Source organism: Pocillopora damicornis, chromosome 5, assembly GCF_964200805.1.
Source record: "Pocillopora damicornis chromosome 5, jaPocDami1.2, whole genome shotgun sequence".
Classification (NCBI taxonomy): domain Eukaryota; kingdom Metazoa; phylum Cnidaria; class Anthozoa; order Scleractinia; family Pocilloporidae; genus Pocillopora; species Pocillopora damicornis.
The window spans coordinates 7,968,627-7,983,036 of record NC_142674.1 but is presented as its reverse complement, the minus strand read 5'-3'; the positions used below and the strand labels follow the sequence as shown (position 1 = coordinate 7,983,036).

General features: G+C 38.4%; 3 protein-coding genes and 1 pseudogene across 6 annotated transcripts; 3 read left to right on the top strand and 1 right to left on the bottom strand.

The window, feature by feature from the left end:
* Nucleotides 1–462: 462 nt before the first annotated feature.
* LOC113685270 (uncharacterized) lies at nucleotides 463–2,061 on the bottom strand (annotated as a pseudogene). The gene is made up of 4 exons (XR_016187027.1): nucleotides 2,056–2,061; nucleotides 1,869–1,961; nucleotides 1,636–1,694; nucleotides 463–1,223 (listed from the first exon to the last, which is right to left on the bottom strand). The product of XR_016187027.1 is annotated as an uncharacterized LOC113685270 (transcript).
* Nucleotides 1,408–3,768, top strand: LOC113685294 (uncharacterized). 2 transcript variants are annotated; one of them, XM_027202784.2, is made up of 2 exons: nucleotides 1,408–2,186; nucleotides 2,763–3,768. In XM_027202784.2, the coding sequence occupies exons 1-2, from the start codon at nucleotides 2,082–2,084 to the stop codon at nucleotides 3,642–3,644; spliced, it is 987 nt and encodes a 328-aa protein (XP_027058585.2). In that variant the 5' UTR covers nucleotides 1,408–2,081; the 3' UTR covers nucleotides 3,645–3,768. The 2 variants fall into 2 exon arrangements, with proteins under 2 accessions (XP_027058585.2, XP_089063652.1); XM_089207526.1 differs by having other exon boundaries at nucleotides 2,071–2,338.
* A 1,231-nt stretch (nucleotides 3,769–4,999) lies between these two features.
* LOC113685295 (protein rolling stone) lies at nucleotides 5,000–7,136 on the top strand. Its single transcript, XM_027202785.2, has 2 exons — nucleotides 5,000–5,208; nucleotides 6,161–7,136. Exons 1-2 carry the CDS (start codon nucleotides 5,134–5,136, stop codon nucleotides 6,905–6,907), a joined length of 822 nt encoding a protein of 273 aa, XP_027058586.2. The 5' UTR covers nucleotides 5,000–5,133; the 3' UTR covers nucleotides 6,908–7,136.
* Nucleotides 7,137–8,638: 1,502 nt separating this feature from the next.
* Nucleotides 8,639–11,683, top strand: LOC113685293 (protein rolling stone). 2 transcript variants are annotated; one of them, XM_089208388.1, is made up of 3 exons: nucleotides 8,753–8,954; nucleotides 10,240–10,336; nucleotides 10,670–11,683. In XM_089208388.1, exons 2-3 carry the CDS (start codon nucleotides 10,250–10,252, stop codon nucleotides 11,531–11,533), a joined length of 951 nt encoding a protein of 316 aa, XP_089064514.1. In that variant the 5' UTR covers nucleotides 8,753–8,954; nucleotides 10,240–10,249; the 3' UTR covers nucleotides 11,534–11,683. The 2 variants fall into 2 exon arrangements, with proteins under 2 accessions (XP_027058584.2, XP_089064514.1); XM_027202783.2 differs by lacking the exon at nucleotides 10,240–10,336 and having other exon boundaries at nucleotides 8,639–8,954.
* Nucleotides 11,684–14,410: the final 2,727 nt, after the last annotated feature.

Genomic DNA, 14,410 nt, shown 5'->3' with positions numbered 1-14,410 from the left:
TTATTGACTAAAATCAAAAATTTTTTTATATCACATGACTTCAAAGTTTAAAAGAGAGATGGAAATGTTAAATCCATATCATTTTAATACAACATCTGTCTTTCTTTCACAGGATTACTCCAGACAGATGTTTCAAATGTTTATCTAGATATGTGTGATGAACAACACAACATTTTCTTTGAAAATATTTAAAAGTGCAACCACTACAGTGCAACAACAACAGTACCATTTTGAAGTGATGATATACAGTTAAACTATATACCTTCACTGAGTGGCAGCAATTGTAAATTGTGTAAATTCAAGGTAGACTATTAAATTCTTTACTACTGTCTACGTAGCAAGTAACAAAAAAACTTATCTGATTTATAAACAATAACAACAGCAAAACAGCTAAAAATTAAGTTTGTAAACCCAAATTTTGTTTGTGCTACCACCACTGCCCTTTTCGATTACAACATGGTGGTTACATATTTTATTTCTTCTCTACTAACTTAGAAACAAGGGCTAGCATCAAATCCTTTTGCTGTTTTGTCTGGATACTCATCAGAGCCAGAAAATCCTGCATCTGTCTTTGTTGCTGTTGCTGCTGATTTAGCATCATCTGCATGAAGTTATCTTGCTTCTTTGACTCAACCTCGAGCTGCTGTTTCCTCAACTCCAACTCCTGTTTTTGCATTTCCTGTGCCTGTTCATTTTTCTCTCTCAGAAAGCTCACTGTGTCGCTGCCGCTCGATCATTTCTTCCTTTTTCTCCCATCGCTTTCACTCTCGTCTGCTTTCCTTTTCTGTGTTTGTCCAAGTCTTTCCATGGCCTTCTTTCGAACGCTCTCAGCATTTTTCCTGTCTTCACTGTCCTTCGTTTTCTTCTGGTCATCAACAACCCTCTGCTCGGTCTCAGCTGCATCTTCTTTGTCAATTAATTCTTCTAATGCCATTTCAAATTCTTTAATATCAGTTTCGATTCCAATTTCTTTTCTCGTTTCAGTTTGTTTTTTCAGTTTTTTCAGTTTTTTTGTTCCTTTGAAAGGAGGTTGTAACGATCTCGGACTGCCCGCTTGTCAACTTTAGAGTAACCTTGCTGAATTTTTTTTAAGGTTTTCGGCGACCTCTTTCCACTTAATTCCTCTTGCCACTGTACCCTTTTTCGTCCCAATAAAGGGATCTACAACCAATATTTCTCTGCATAACATCTCGTCGTGTACAGTACTCCACACTATTGGCTTCCTGAAGATTATAATCAAAATCAATTCTTGAATAAAACGGAATATGTGAATCCGGACTGAAATGTTTAATTACAGTATAACTCAACAAGAGGTAAACAACAATAGGCCATTTTACAGTTGTGTACTTAGTTGCCAAGCCTTTTATTTGGAGTGAGGCTGAAGGTGACCTTGTTGTGATAGAGACCAGTATCTAGTTAGCATGATAACAAAGTAATTTGCAATTGAAAAACAACAAGGTTTGTATCATAACAAGGTCACCCTTAGACTCATTCATGTTCAAAGGCTTAGCAACCAAGCACACAACTGTAAAATGGACTATTATCGAGTTGTCTAAATTTTATTTAACATCAATTTATCCTTCTATTTTTTCTCTCTAATCGATTTGAACACTTGATTAGTATAAGAATTCTTACACTGATTTACTTTTCCTCGCAGTAGTTAACGTTTGCGCGGGAGCATCTATGGATGGCGACTGAAACAACAAACAAATACACAATGAATACATTTATAAATATCTTTTCCTATTTGAAGTCATTTACAACAAAAACACCAAAAATATGATGTTTATAAACATCCCCATCAGTATATCTGGAAATGGAATCAACTACAACGTTTTTCATGTCAAAACAAGATGCAAAATACTCACGTTCTCGACACGACGGCGAAACTCACTAAATGGCGTCCTCGACGAGACCACGACGGCAAACACGCGAGAGAGGAGCTCTCGTGTGCATGCTTGCTAATGCAAATTTACATCCGGTAGCCGTCCGTATTGCGTGACAGAAAATGACTGAACCGTTGATGATTGAATGCTTGTGACAAAAACTCGTGACTCTCATGGAAAGATCAGTATAACAGCATGCGGTCGTCGATGTCGCTTACAATGGATGTGTTCACAAGAGAGTTTCGTCTACGGAATTTCAGGTTGAGTTACCCCAATGGCAGAGTCTTCGCTGAATCGCCGGTGAGGATGTTTGGGTGAACTGTTTACGTTCGTATATTCATAGATTTTCCTTTTGCGAGTCATTGTAAAGCGGAAAATATTATCAGTAATATATGCTCGTTGTACCTGATAAAATTTACTCCGTTAAACTATGCCGAAAGAAAAGGGCAGAGGTAAATATGCCGGTTATAATTAGTGTTCGTACTTGTCCCTGACAAAGGGAACATGTTAAAGCATATTACTTTGGGGTTGCAATTGCTTTGTGAATCTTAAAATCATAAAACTTACGAGTCTTGAACAAGCCCAAGCATTTTTTGATGTTACAGCTAAATTAAGAGGCAGTTAAGGCAGAAGTTATTGCGGAAGAACGGCTTTTTCACTCTTATCGTTCAGGCTTAGCACCGAACCAAATGCCCGTCACGTATTCTTTTTATAGTCTGTTGAACAGGCCCTGACGCATGGAAAGGCACGAGCGTGACAGGCACGTATTGTATACCGCCATCGCACTTGTCTCCCGTCAAGCGAATTTGCATTAGAGCGACGGCCACTTGACTCGAAAATTGAAAAATAAACCTGAGTTGTTTCCTGTTTCCACAGTGGCTCCCTGTATCATGTGTTGTAGGATATCGACTCTTGGTTACCCTGTACTGCGCTAGCTGGATAATCTACAGTGTTATCAGAGACAACACTTGGAAATGGCTCATTTACCTAACAGACTGGTCTTTTCTGTGCGTGACTACTTACTTTGTGTGCAGCACTCTTACTTCTCTTATATATTGGGCACATCATCATGGTAAACTTATGGATAATGAATCAGGGCATGCGTGCACTCCAGAGGAACAAACGTCTTCACAGAGAGATCCTTATTCACATACCAAACGTGTGACTCCTGAATCAAGTGACTCAGGGGATGGTTCGCAGCAAGAACAGTATTATGACTCTTATGAGGATACTGAACAAATCGAAGCATCGGCACAAGCTCAAGATATTGATGAAAGTGAGATTCCATTGGTTGTTGTAACCGTAGATTATTGCCAAACATGGTATCACAAAGTCACGTGGCTGTTTTACATCATCGCTGCAAACATTGCGCCTGTTGTAACAGTAGTGTTCTGGAGTCTTTTATATTCAGGAGGCGCTGTTCATGAAATAGATATAGCTTTTCATGCAATGAACTCGGTTTTTATGTTGATAGAAACTTGTCTTAGTTCAATTCCCGTATGTCTTTTCCATGTGGTTTACGCTGAGCTGTATGGAATTATATACGTTATATTTACAGTGGTGTATTGGCAGAGTGGTGGCACTGACACCAATGGCGAAGACCACATTTATCCACTCCTAGATTATGGGCATAAACCATATATTACTGCTCTAGCAATCACTGTCATTGCACTAGTTGGGCTTCCTTTGGCTCAGTTGTGGAATTTCGGAATGTTTACACTGCGGTGTCATTTTAACAGGATGAGAAGTCGTCAATAATCGAACAGTAGAAACTCTGTATTTCCATCCAGAACAAATAAATTATAGGTTTTTATGTTCCTGCATTAAGGTAGACTGGTGTCCAAAGTTTGCATCTTTGATTAAATCGCGACGTTTACAGAAATATTTTCTTGTTTAGTATCTTGTTTAGTATTCTTGTTTTGTATCTCGTCCAAAGCACTACACACCTACAGGGTTAAAAGGTGAGGGATTCTGCACACAGGGGTCAAATGTCTGCGCATGTGCGTTTGCCCATGTCCTAAACAGTGGCGTGTTTTCGGGCTGCCAAAACCAAGTTGTTTCGCGCTAGTTATAAACTAGCACACAAGCTAGTAAGTCACGGTGTTTTGGAAGCGTAAAGCTGTTTTGGTAATACTCAAAACAAACGGACTGGATCACGGATCATGCCAAATACGAAGTGACTAAGCGTCCTGCGGCCGGACACGGTCTTAAAATAACCAAACGTCCGTCAGTCCGATATTTTCCCATATTTCTCTTCGAAATCCAAAAAATATTTAAACGACACTGTTCAACTTTTATTTAAAATCTTCAAGCGCTTCCAGGTAGCCAAAAATTTCGAACTTGATGTTTTTCGCTAACCCTGTATACAGCGAGCGAAGCCATCTAAGTGCTTGCCACTTTCAATGGAACGGCCGGACACGGTCCTTAAATAACTCCGTATTTCTATTTGAAATACCCCAATTTTCCCTGAATAATTTTCTACCTTTATTTAGAATCCTCAAGCGCTTCGAGAAAGTGGAAAAGTTCGAACGTTGTCTTTGTCACCGACCTTGTACACAATGTACGAAGAGATACAAGCGTGACACTTAGAAAATTTTCTTCGAACACTGCCGGACACGGTCTGCCAATAACTGAAACGTCTGGCAGTTCGACTGTTCCACTCAAGTCAGCACTGCCGGACTTTTTTTTGTCAAATTTCTTAAACAGCGTAAAAGCTGCGTAAAAGGCCATCACCTGTCCCCTAGCCCCTTTTCTTTCACTTCCAAACTTCCAGGAGCACCGGAGGGCATACTGGAAAAGATCTCGTTATTTTCTTCTGGTTTAAAAATTACTCTTTCAACTAGTTACAATGAGTCTTATCATCTTGAGTTCTTTTCATCTTCCGCTAGCGTAGCAGACCGTGTGCTTTATTTTGAACACGCGCAGAAGTCAACCGGAAGCAATAACTAAACAATGTAAACATGCGTAGTTAAAACCGGAATCCCACGAATTCCGTTCATATACAGCTCTATGGCGACCATACCTTTGATAAAGAGCCAAAATGACTCCGATGGGCTGGAGATCAGAGATGCCTGTGGATGAAGAGACTGGGTTGGAACCGGAAATGCGCATTTGGCGCATGACGTCAAAGAACCGTTTGTAGTACAGTATTACCATTGAGACAATTGAAGTTTGTTTACGCACATCAAAACCAGAGAGTTGGTGTATACTTGAATCCTATTTAGTAGTTACTGACCAAGTGTCCATCATGTGCCGCGACGAGTTTCGTTTGTCTCAAGTCAAATTGTATCATTCTGACGCCAAAGATTTCATCCGATCACTGGTGAGTGCATATCTAAGTTATTTCATGGATGTTGTAAGAATGTGAATAAATAACTAGCGTTATTAAGTCAAAAAGTTGACCGAAGGGTTCAGTGGATGATCGCTGACCTTTAGCTCTCACATTTGCCACGTTATAAATTTTCCATCAGGGGGATTTATGTGTTGATGTCAGCCCCTTGCACTCAATGTTCGTGTTCCTACATCCTGTTGATATTCGTACCAGTTGTTTGTTTTCAAGCGTGTTATTGTTCGATCGATTTCGCATAACTTTGACACTAATATTTAAAGCAAACAATTTTAGCAGAAATGGTCTAATTCTATTGTTTCATTAAATCGCTTGGCCGAGTGAGGTTGTTTCTGTTCTATTGGAGTTATGGGTGAAAATCTAGGAGCGGATGGAACCCAGCGTGCCGCTGTGTGTCCTATCTGCACGTCGGCTCTACCTCACTTCCTAAATTTGATTACGGCAAAGAGCATTTTAAACATATTAGGTGATCTATCAATTTGCTGGTGAGCTGTTCACTGTAGATTAGTAGCTGTTATGTGTGAGAATTTTCTTCATTAAGAACTTGACTATCTAAAAAATGTTTGTCAACCTGTGGCAATATTAACCACTGTTTAGTGATACATGAGTGGGTGTGAGAGATGTTCAAGTGTGTCGTCATAAAACTCGCTGTTGAAGAGTAATTATTTGTCACTCAAAGCTCTATTTTTTTTTTCAAGCACTTAATGTTTATTCGAACTGTTTGTTTCTCCCTCTTTCGTAATGTGGAGCGCTTAGAGGTTTACCTTCGGCTTTATATGAATTTCACTTTATTTAATTTATTTATTCAGTCGAGAGAGTAGCCTCATTTGAGCTCTTTGTTTTGCACGTCACGTGAGAGGGCAAAAATATTTGTTCTCGTTGGGTATTGATATCAATAATTCACACATTCCCCTGTTCTTTTCCTTAGTGGCTCCCAGCTGCCCTGGTGACGGCATATCGCTGTATTTTTAGCGCGTATTGCTTGGGTTGGATCATATATAGCGGGTTCCATCCCGCTAATGGCGCAGAAAAATGGTTCATCTATTTGACAAACTGGGCTTTTACCTTTGTGACGATGTATTTCTTGTGGGCTTCTGTTGTCAGCGTTCTGCATCACTTTGGAATCACAAACAACCAGGTGGACATGCAAATGAAGGCAATTGGCAATCATGACAGTGACGCAGAGGGAGGAGAAGGCCTGGGCGATAGTGTCCATAAATCCGCAGTGAAGATGTCGTGGTATCACAAGGGATTATGGGTCGTTTTTAACATTGCTGCCAATACCGCCATTATGGTGACCCTTTTGTACTGGACACTAATTTTTGGCGGCACAACTAGTGGTCTAGATGTGAGTACCCATCTGATAAACAGTGTTATGATTGTTGCAGACATAATGCTGAGCTGCGTTCCTGTCAGAATTCTCCACGTTGTCTATCCACTGGTCTTGGGTATTTGTTACCTGTTGACAACTGTTATCTTTTGGGCAGTTGATGCGACTAACGCTCGTGGTGAGCCATACATCTATTCCTACATAGATTACAACAACAGCCCGGGTTTTTCAATCGGTCTTGTGTGCGGCTTTATTCTAGTTGGGCAGCCTGTGGTTCAAAGTCTCCTTTTCGGTTTGTACAAACTACGCTGTTTTCTGGGCCTGAAATGTGGCAATAAATCGTAACCGAAAGCTTTATATTAACAGGACTTCATTACAATATTTATTCCTATCGCTTTTCAGCAAGATTGTAGTACAATTTAGTGATTAAAAAATGTGACGAGACAAACATTTAATTCCAAGTATTGTTTGAAATACATTATATCTCCTTGGTCGTGATGTTGAAAACTTGTAGCAGATTAACTCTCGACATACTGATTTTATAAATAAATAAAGGTGGCGAGTCTCTATTAAACGGTGGGGTATTACAAGACACAAGGTCTCCTCATCTGGGTTGATAAATGTAAATTGGCCATCGTGAAGAGTTTCAAAAGCTGACCTTTAAAGTGTCCGCCCCTCGCCAGAACGAAAGGGGAAAGGACTAATGCTCAAATCGTCAGCCTTTGAAACTCATTTCGTAGGCCGCCACTAATCATTATGCATCACACTTACCATGAAAAATCTGATTGGTCGAGAGCATTCAATCGATATACAATTTATCATCTCGAGTTCACCGTCTACCTAGTTTCCAAGCCGCATGTCTGTGTAGTTTTCTTGAACTTTTGCAATTTTAGAGAGAAGTGTTTAAAAACTTGGTAGTAAAAAAAATATTTTGTCTCGGTTTTAACATGTTATCTCAGCGCTCTGCATTAATAATTCATGATATCGCGCTCAACCTCATCCAACAATTGCTTATCATCAACCCAGTTGAAAAAAAACCAAATTGTCTTGATTTTGTATAACCATACCGCGTTTCTTGAAGAATGTGAAGAAAATAAATACAAACATATATGCACAGATAAAAGCACAACTTTTTAAGTAATCGGCGTTAACCCTTTACATCCAAAAATCAGGATGCATATACTGTTCTCTATACATTTCCTTTGCAGCTGACAAGGAGAATTTGTTTAACAATCAAGAGCTTCTTAAGTTGGTGATCATTTCCTTTATTCTTGTGACCCTTATGTTCGATTCAGGGGCGATATTGTAAGGAGAAATTAGATGCTAGTCACTCTTAGGTGTCAAAGGGTTAACATTTGTCCGTAGTAAATGACTAAGTTTAATTTTATCAGAAATTTTATGAATAGATTTTAATTTCATATGGTTATAGGACCAAAACGGTTCTCTTAACCCTTTAATCCCTGAGGGTGACCAGCATCTAATTTCTCCTTACAATATCACCTATGAATCAAACTTTAACGTCATGAGAATAAAGGAAGTGATAATTAACTAAAGAACCTTATGATTGTTAAACAAATTCTCCTTGCCGGCTTATTAGAAAATGTATGAAGAAAAGTATGGAGAATATGCATACTGATGTTAGGGTGTGAAGGGGTAAATCACCTAACTGTTTTCTTGTCCTTCAATGTCGTTGAATATTTTATGCGAAGAAAAAGTAGGTAATTAATAAAGAATGAAAATATGTAAACTTGCGTCTATTTTTGTTTCCTTTTATCAGTTCAGTCAGAGATTATCTTTTTACTAAGCCTGAAACGTGCTCTTAGTGCGGCCCACACTAGAGAGTTTATACTCCTAGGATGGCCCAATATTTTTAAACTTCCTGTCAATTTGTCGGCTTTTTTTTTCATAAGTGGTCTTTTGAAGCTGCAATTTAATTTTTGAGTCTTTTTTTGTTTTCTGACGATCTTTAACGAGCTATCCTCTGTTTCACCTCTATTCTGAATTTTTACTGACAAAACAACAGATCGGAAGAAGTCTGTAAACTATGCAAGAAGCCGATGTTGAGAAGGACAACACGGGAATGACGTAAAGCCATTCCGTGGCGTGCCGGTGTTTCAAGCATGTGGTCACAGACTTGATGAGTCACCCGGGAGATGCCATTATCATTGTTAGGCAAATCAACATAACATTGCGGAATTGTTTGTGTCCAGTGTAACGCCATTGAATTAAGACATGTGTCAGTTGGTTTTAAACAAGGTCGCATCTCTTGTTCTGCTAGTCTCATATACCTGATGAAATGTGGAGAACGGAGCTTCAAGACTTCAAGGAAGAATTTCAACTTATACAATTCCGTTTAATCTACTCAAACTCTGGCGATTTTGCCGAGTCCCCGGTAAGAGTGTCATCGATTTCGAGTATCAGCAAATGTCGCCATTGTTCGTGTATTTGCATGAGCAGCCATCGGCTTTTTCTTGTTACTCTGTATCTTTTTTTAGATGAGTACATACTTCTCAGTCTGAACTCAGATAGCCAGTTAAAGAATCTCAGAATACTTTCACTTAAACTGTGTGTAATGTCGGCACTAAAGCTCGTAGCGGTTTCCTGTTAAGTCTTCGAACAGATTCATCGATCTTCAATCGTCTGAATCAAGACAGCAAATAATTTCGCTCGTATGACTTCATTCATTTTTCGGGAGAGATTTTTGAAAACGGTAGATCTTAGTATTTCGAAAATCAACTTTAAGGTCCATATACATGTTTTAATTACAATATTGTGTCCAAACATCGCTAGGATTTCGAATTTTTTACTTGAGATACCATTAGATTATTTCCTCTGATAGTCACTATTCTAATTTGTTGATTTTAAATTTAGCATATAGAACAGTTCTCATTAAATTATCGGCTGTCGTTTAAAGAGATCGATCAGTGAGGTACATATAGAGGTTTAACTGTTTTCATTTTTCGACACTTCCATTACTTTCCTCTTTGATTATACTTTAAAAAACGATATACTCGACCCGGAACTCTTCACTATATAATTAAACTATAAAAGTACTTATGTGTATATTTTTCGACGCTTCGCTGGATTTACGGCTTCAACACAATTTATCCAGAAGTTTTCAAGTATCATCACTCATTTCAATTTCGTTTCAAGGACGAGCGTCCAAATTTTTTTTCGAACTTTACTAACAGTATCCAGATATAAAATGTACATAGTCCAAGGTCTAGAGCACATTCATAAACCTAGCTTAAACCAAAAGGCAACAAAGCGCCGTCTTAAATAATCGTGGCTTGGAAGAGTGAAAGATCTACTGGTACCAGAAGTTCACAGAAGGTGACAAATCCACATAATTTTGACGAAAACACATCGTTTGATTTTTTTTTAATGTCGTGATGTACTTCAATCGCGTTTGTTAGCGCCCAATTTTTCACCCAAATTATTTCTGAAAACGGGCTTCACTCGAAAATTACCATGAAAACTCCATTAACAATTAGTACGCAACTTTGATGATGTGTCACGCGATCGATTGAGTTTTCAGCTGATTACCATTCCTTCTCCAGCTATAATTATGAATAAATTAGTTATTTGGATATGCGTGACCTGATATTTAATATCCTTTCAAGAAGTAAGAGCCTTTTCTTGACTGATATAATTCTTATGCAATTGTAAAATTTCAGAAAGTACCAAATGTTGGTTACCGTACCCGACTTAACCGAATTTGCTAACAGTTATTCACAACTCACTGATTTGATTAGCAACAGCCAACCTGTAAAGGTTAGAAACTCGCATGCTTTCACTGTATAGCCCAGTAAATTCAAAAGCTAGTTTGTTTGAATTAAAATCTTCCCCCTCTATTTAAGACCAGAAATATAATAAATATGTTACTAACTTCGTATTCTCGGTACTTGCTGTAAGGAATGTTGTTTTTTTTTGCTCTCAGATTTATGGCCCGTGCGTTTCGCACTTGAGCCATAAATCCGGGCTAAAAAACCCAGTCCTTGAGTTACAGTGCGGACCTCAAACTCAGTTAACAAGAACTATGTATATCACAGTTATTCTTTCCGAAAAACCCTTCAAAATTGAAGGAAATTTTCCTCTCTGTTTCAGTGGTTTAATGTTTCCGTGATATTCACATACCGCCTTATAGTTGCTGTTTACTGCCTCGCCTGGATTATTTACAGCGGTTTTCACCCAGCTAACATAAATCACAAGTGGTTTATTTACCTCACCAACTGGAGTTTCTTGTTTGTGACATTATACTTCGTATTATCCACTGTAATAACAGCGGTGTACTACAGAGGCGAATGCAGACAGGGCGAATATGAAATCAGAAGTCCAGAACCAATTCCATTGAGGCGATCTCGTTCAGGAATTTCGCGTTCATCAGACATAGATACACGCGATAAGTCGCGTGAAGAGACACGCGCGAAGTCAGAATCTCGAGATTCCACGCGAGAGAAAGCTAGAAGTCGAGAGGAGGTTAAAGCTTCGGTAAATCCGCTGGAAGTTATGCAAGAGCTTCCTATGTCTCGTTATCATGAAGCATTATGGGTAATATACAACATTGCTGCAAATACGGCCTTACTCATTACTGCAACAAACTGGGACTACTCTGGTTTTCAAATGGATGGATTGATAGTTACCACTCAAATCCTCAATACTGTTTTTATTTTGATCGAGACTTTACTGGGAACAGTTCCACTTCGTTTATTTCACGTAATTCATCCAATGCTTTTTACTACTGTCTACATCATGGTTACTGTAGTTTACTGGGCGAATGGGGGTACAAACATCTTAGGTCAACCTTATATTTATTCAAAATTAGACTACAGCGGAAATCCAACGCAGAGTATTGGGACCATCCTTGGGTTCTTCTTTGTTGGTCATCCGCTGACCCAACTTGTTTTATTCATTGTGTTTCGGGTTCGGCATTGGTTGAGCAAGAAATTTAGCAAAAAACTTATTTGGTGAAAGGAAGGAAAAATTCAACACACCACCAGGTGAAATTTTATCAAGATTTGTCCTCTGTTTGACACTTTGATAATAGTAAATCTTTGATTTGCCGATATCATCCATAAGTCTTAAATCTTAAGCTTAAAATAAAGTGTTTGCTTGGTCAAATAGCGTAGTTAAACTGAGAAATTTCATAACAACGGTGGTAGTAGTAAATGACAAGTATGCGCACTCATTTTGCCGCTGTGTTTGACTGGGTGGCTCTGAGGCAAATTGTCTTACACGAGTTACAAACAACCACACACGCCAGTAAGTCATGATGTTTTAAAAGCGCACAACTTTTTTGGTAAAGCGAAAAAAAGGAATGAAAGATCAAAAGGATACCAGTACTTGAATAAGCTTTATTTTGGAGAAGTTCCGAGTTTTCCTTTTTCCCACTTTTGTTTCCTTTGACAGATTTCTATAAACGTTTCTATTTGCTTTCGCTTATTTTGAAAAACAGCGGTTGTTTCTTATGTTTTCCTCTGAAATTATGCTCGGGAAATTGGCTTGCAGCCAATCAAAATTAATCCCTTAGCGCATGCCCAACGTTTGACCGCTGTCTACACGAGCTAACGTTATCACAATCTCGAGCCCAGGGTCATTTGTCTCCTTGCCAGCGGTATAGTCGTCAAATAATGATCTCTAGGAGAACCGATTAATTCAATTTTTTTGATTGGTTGATAGGAAAACAATAGACTCCACACAGGAAGTGTGATTTACGGAAGGGATCGATCGGGCCGGAAGTAGAGCATTAGCAACGATAAATTTGAATTGTTTTTATTGTTGTTATTGTTGTTGTTTTTTTTGCATGAAAATTTTTACTTTTAAACTGCCTTTTGATACGTGAGGGAACATCTAGCTAAAGCCGCGGCGTGTTGCAATGACGGGAAGCTGTTCCAATTGTTTGAAGTTTGTTTGAAGCTGAACCAATTGTTAACTTGAGTGACAAGCAGAAAGGAAGGAATCGTAGAAGTCGTGCGAACGTACGGAAATGTGCTAGTGTAAAATAGTTCGACATTAGAATGGCATAGTATTCAGTATCAAAGAAGAATTCGAGAACCCTAAATACGTAAGGAAATCGCAGAGAAAAGGGTTCCGTTCTTAAAAAAACAGAAATGAGGTCTGTCGCCATCCAAAGCCCTTCTCAGGCCACAGTTTCACTATCTGCTTCACCGTAAGTAAACCACTCAAAAGATCCATTATACCCACGTCTCGTGTACTCCAAGATGACACTTCAGATGGAAACACAGAGGTAATCGTTTCGTATTTATCTATGAATCTTGCAACAAATAAATTCTCTTTTTCTTACACCAATACTTTAACACTAAGTTAAACAAGCAATCAACAGGGATTGAAATACTCGAGAAGGCTGGCCATAGAAATGCTGAGGTCCTTAAGTATGAAGGTTTCATATTCTTCTGTTTATATTTAGTTGACAGAACATGCAAATACTGAATTCAGGGATCAAGTATATATGCTATGGGTTGCATCACAGACTTGTCTGCAACTGCAAAAGCAAAATTAAACTTATTATGTTGCTATCTACTTGTAGCGTCAAAGCACGTGCCAAATGCTAGTTTCTAGACGAGATTGATGAATAGCGCAGAAGCCTATATGTGCAGAAATCTGGAGCTGCTTGCTTTTACGTCTTACATGTAACAAGGAATGGTAACCAAGTCTTCCGTTGGATATTTCAAGGGAAGAAAATATTTTGAGCAGCTCATTAAAGAAGTGATAGGTTGACTTGCTTGATTTCATGGCCACTGTGAGTGTACTGTTGCACAAGGAGATGTTAGTCAAGTACTTCCAGTGTGTGTGATAGATAGTTATGAGATGAATACCCAATGCTGGGAGCTAAACCTTGTCCAAAAACTCATTTCTATCATCCTTGATATTGAAAACTCTAATCATAATATAACTATCATTTTAGTAACTACAAGCAATATTTAAAAAAATGAGACTTGAGCTAAAAGTCGTAACAGACTGAAAGAAATAATTCATAAACATGTTTTTTAAGTAAACTCAAGGTCAAGTAATAGTCTCAAAATTTTGCAAAATATAACAGATCAAGTAACAACTTTTATTTTTACTCCCTAAAGTTATTTTGGAACAAGTAAATGGTACAATAATTGTTAAATAATTTTATTCTCACTTGATGATGTGAAAGGAACATACTAAAGCAGTCTCAAAAGAAACTTGTTTAGCATGTTTTTATTGTTAAGTAGATCAAGGAAAAGTTGTCTAAGGTATGCCGTATGTTAGGGGCGAATAAACGGGTGGTTTTATAAGAGTTTCAAAACATTGCTGTTTTTCTCTGTTTTGTAGTCATCCCGGTTCATGTACAGTCACCTATATAATCATCAGCTTTTGCATCAGTAGAAGAAGCAGGAGGACTTCTCTGGAATCTAAACCAATCGCTTCTAGAGTTTTGCGTTGTTCTTTTTTCATTTCCTTTGAGCCCAATTCTCTTAAAGTAGATGAAACTGCTGCATCCATGCTTGCTCAAAGTCTATTTTACAACTAACTAGCTTGCGATCGATTCACCTCGCGCGAGAAGCTGAAAACAGCGTAAAAACTGCATAAAAGGCCGTCACTTATCCCTTTTTCTTTCACTTCCAAACTTCCAGGAGCACCGGAAGGTGCACTGTTTTCACCGGTTTCTTCTACTGGTTTATAAATTACATGATAAATTACATTATATTAGTTATGAAGAGTCCTAAGTTCACCTACACAAAGGTAATTTACGTTCTTTTCTTCTTCCGCTGGCGTAGCGGACCGTCTGTTCTATTTTGAACACGTGCAGAAGTAACTAAACAATGCAGATATGCGCAGTTAAAACCGGAATCCCACGAT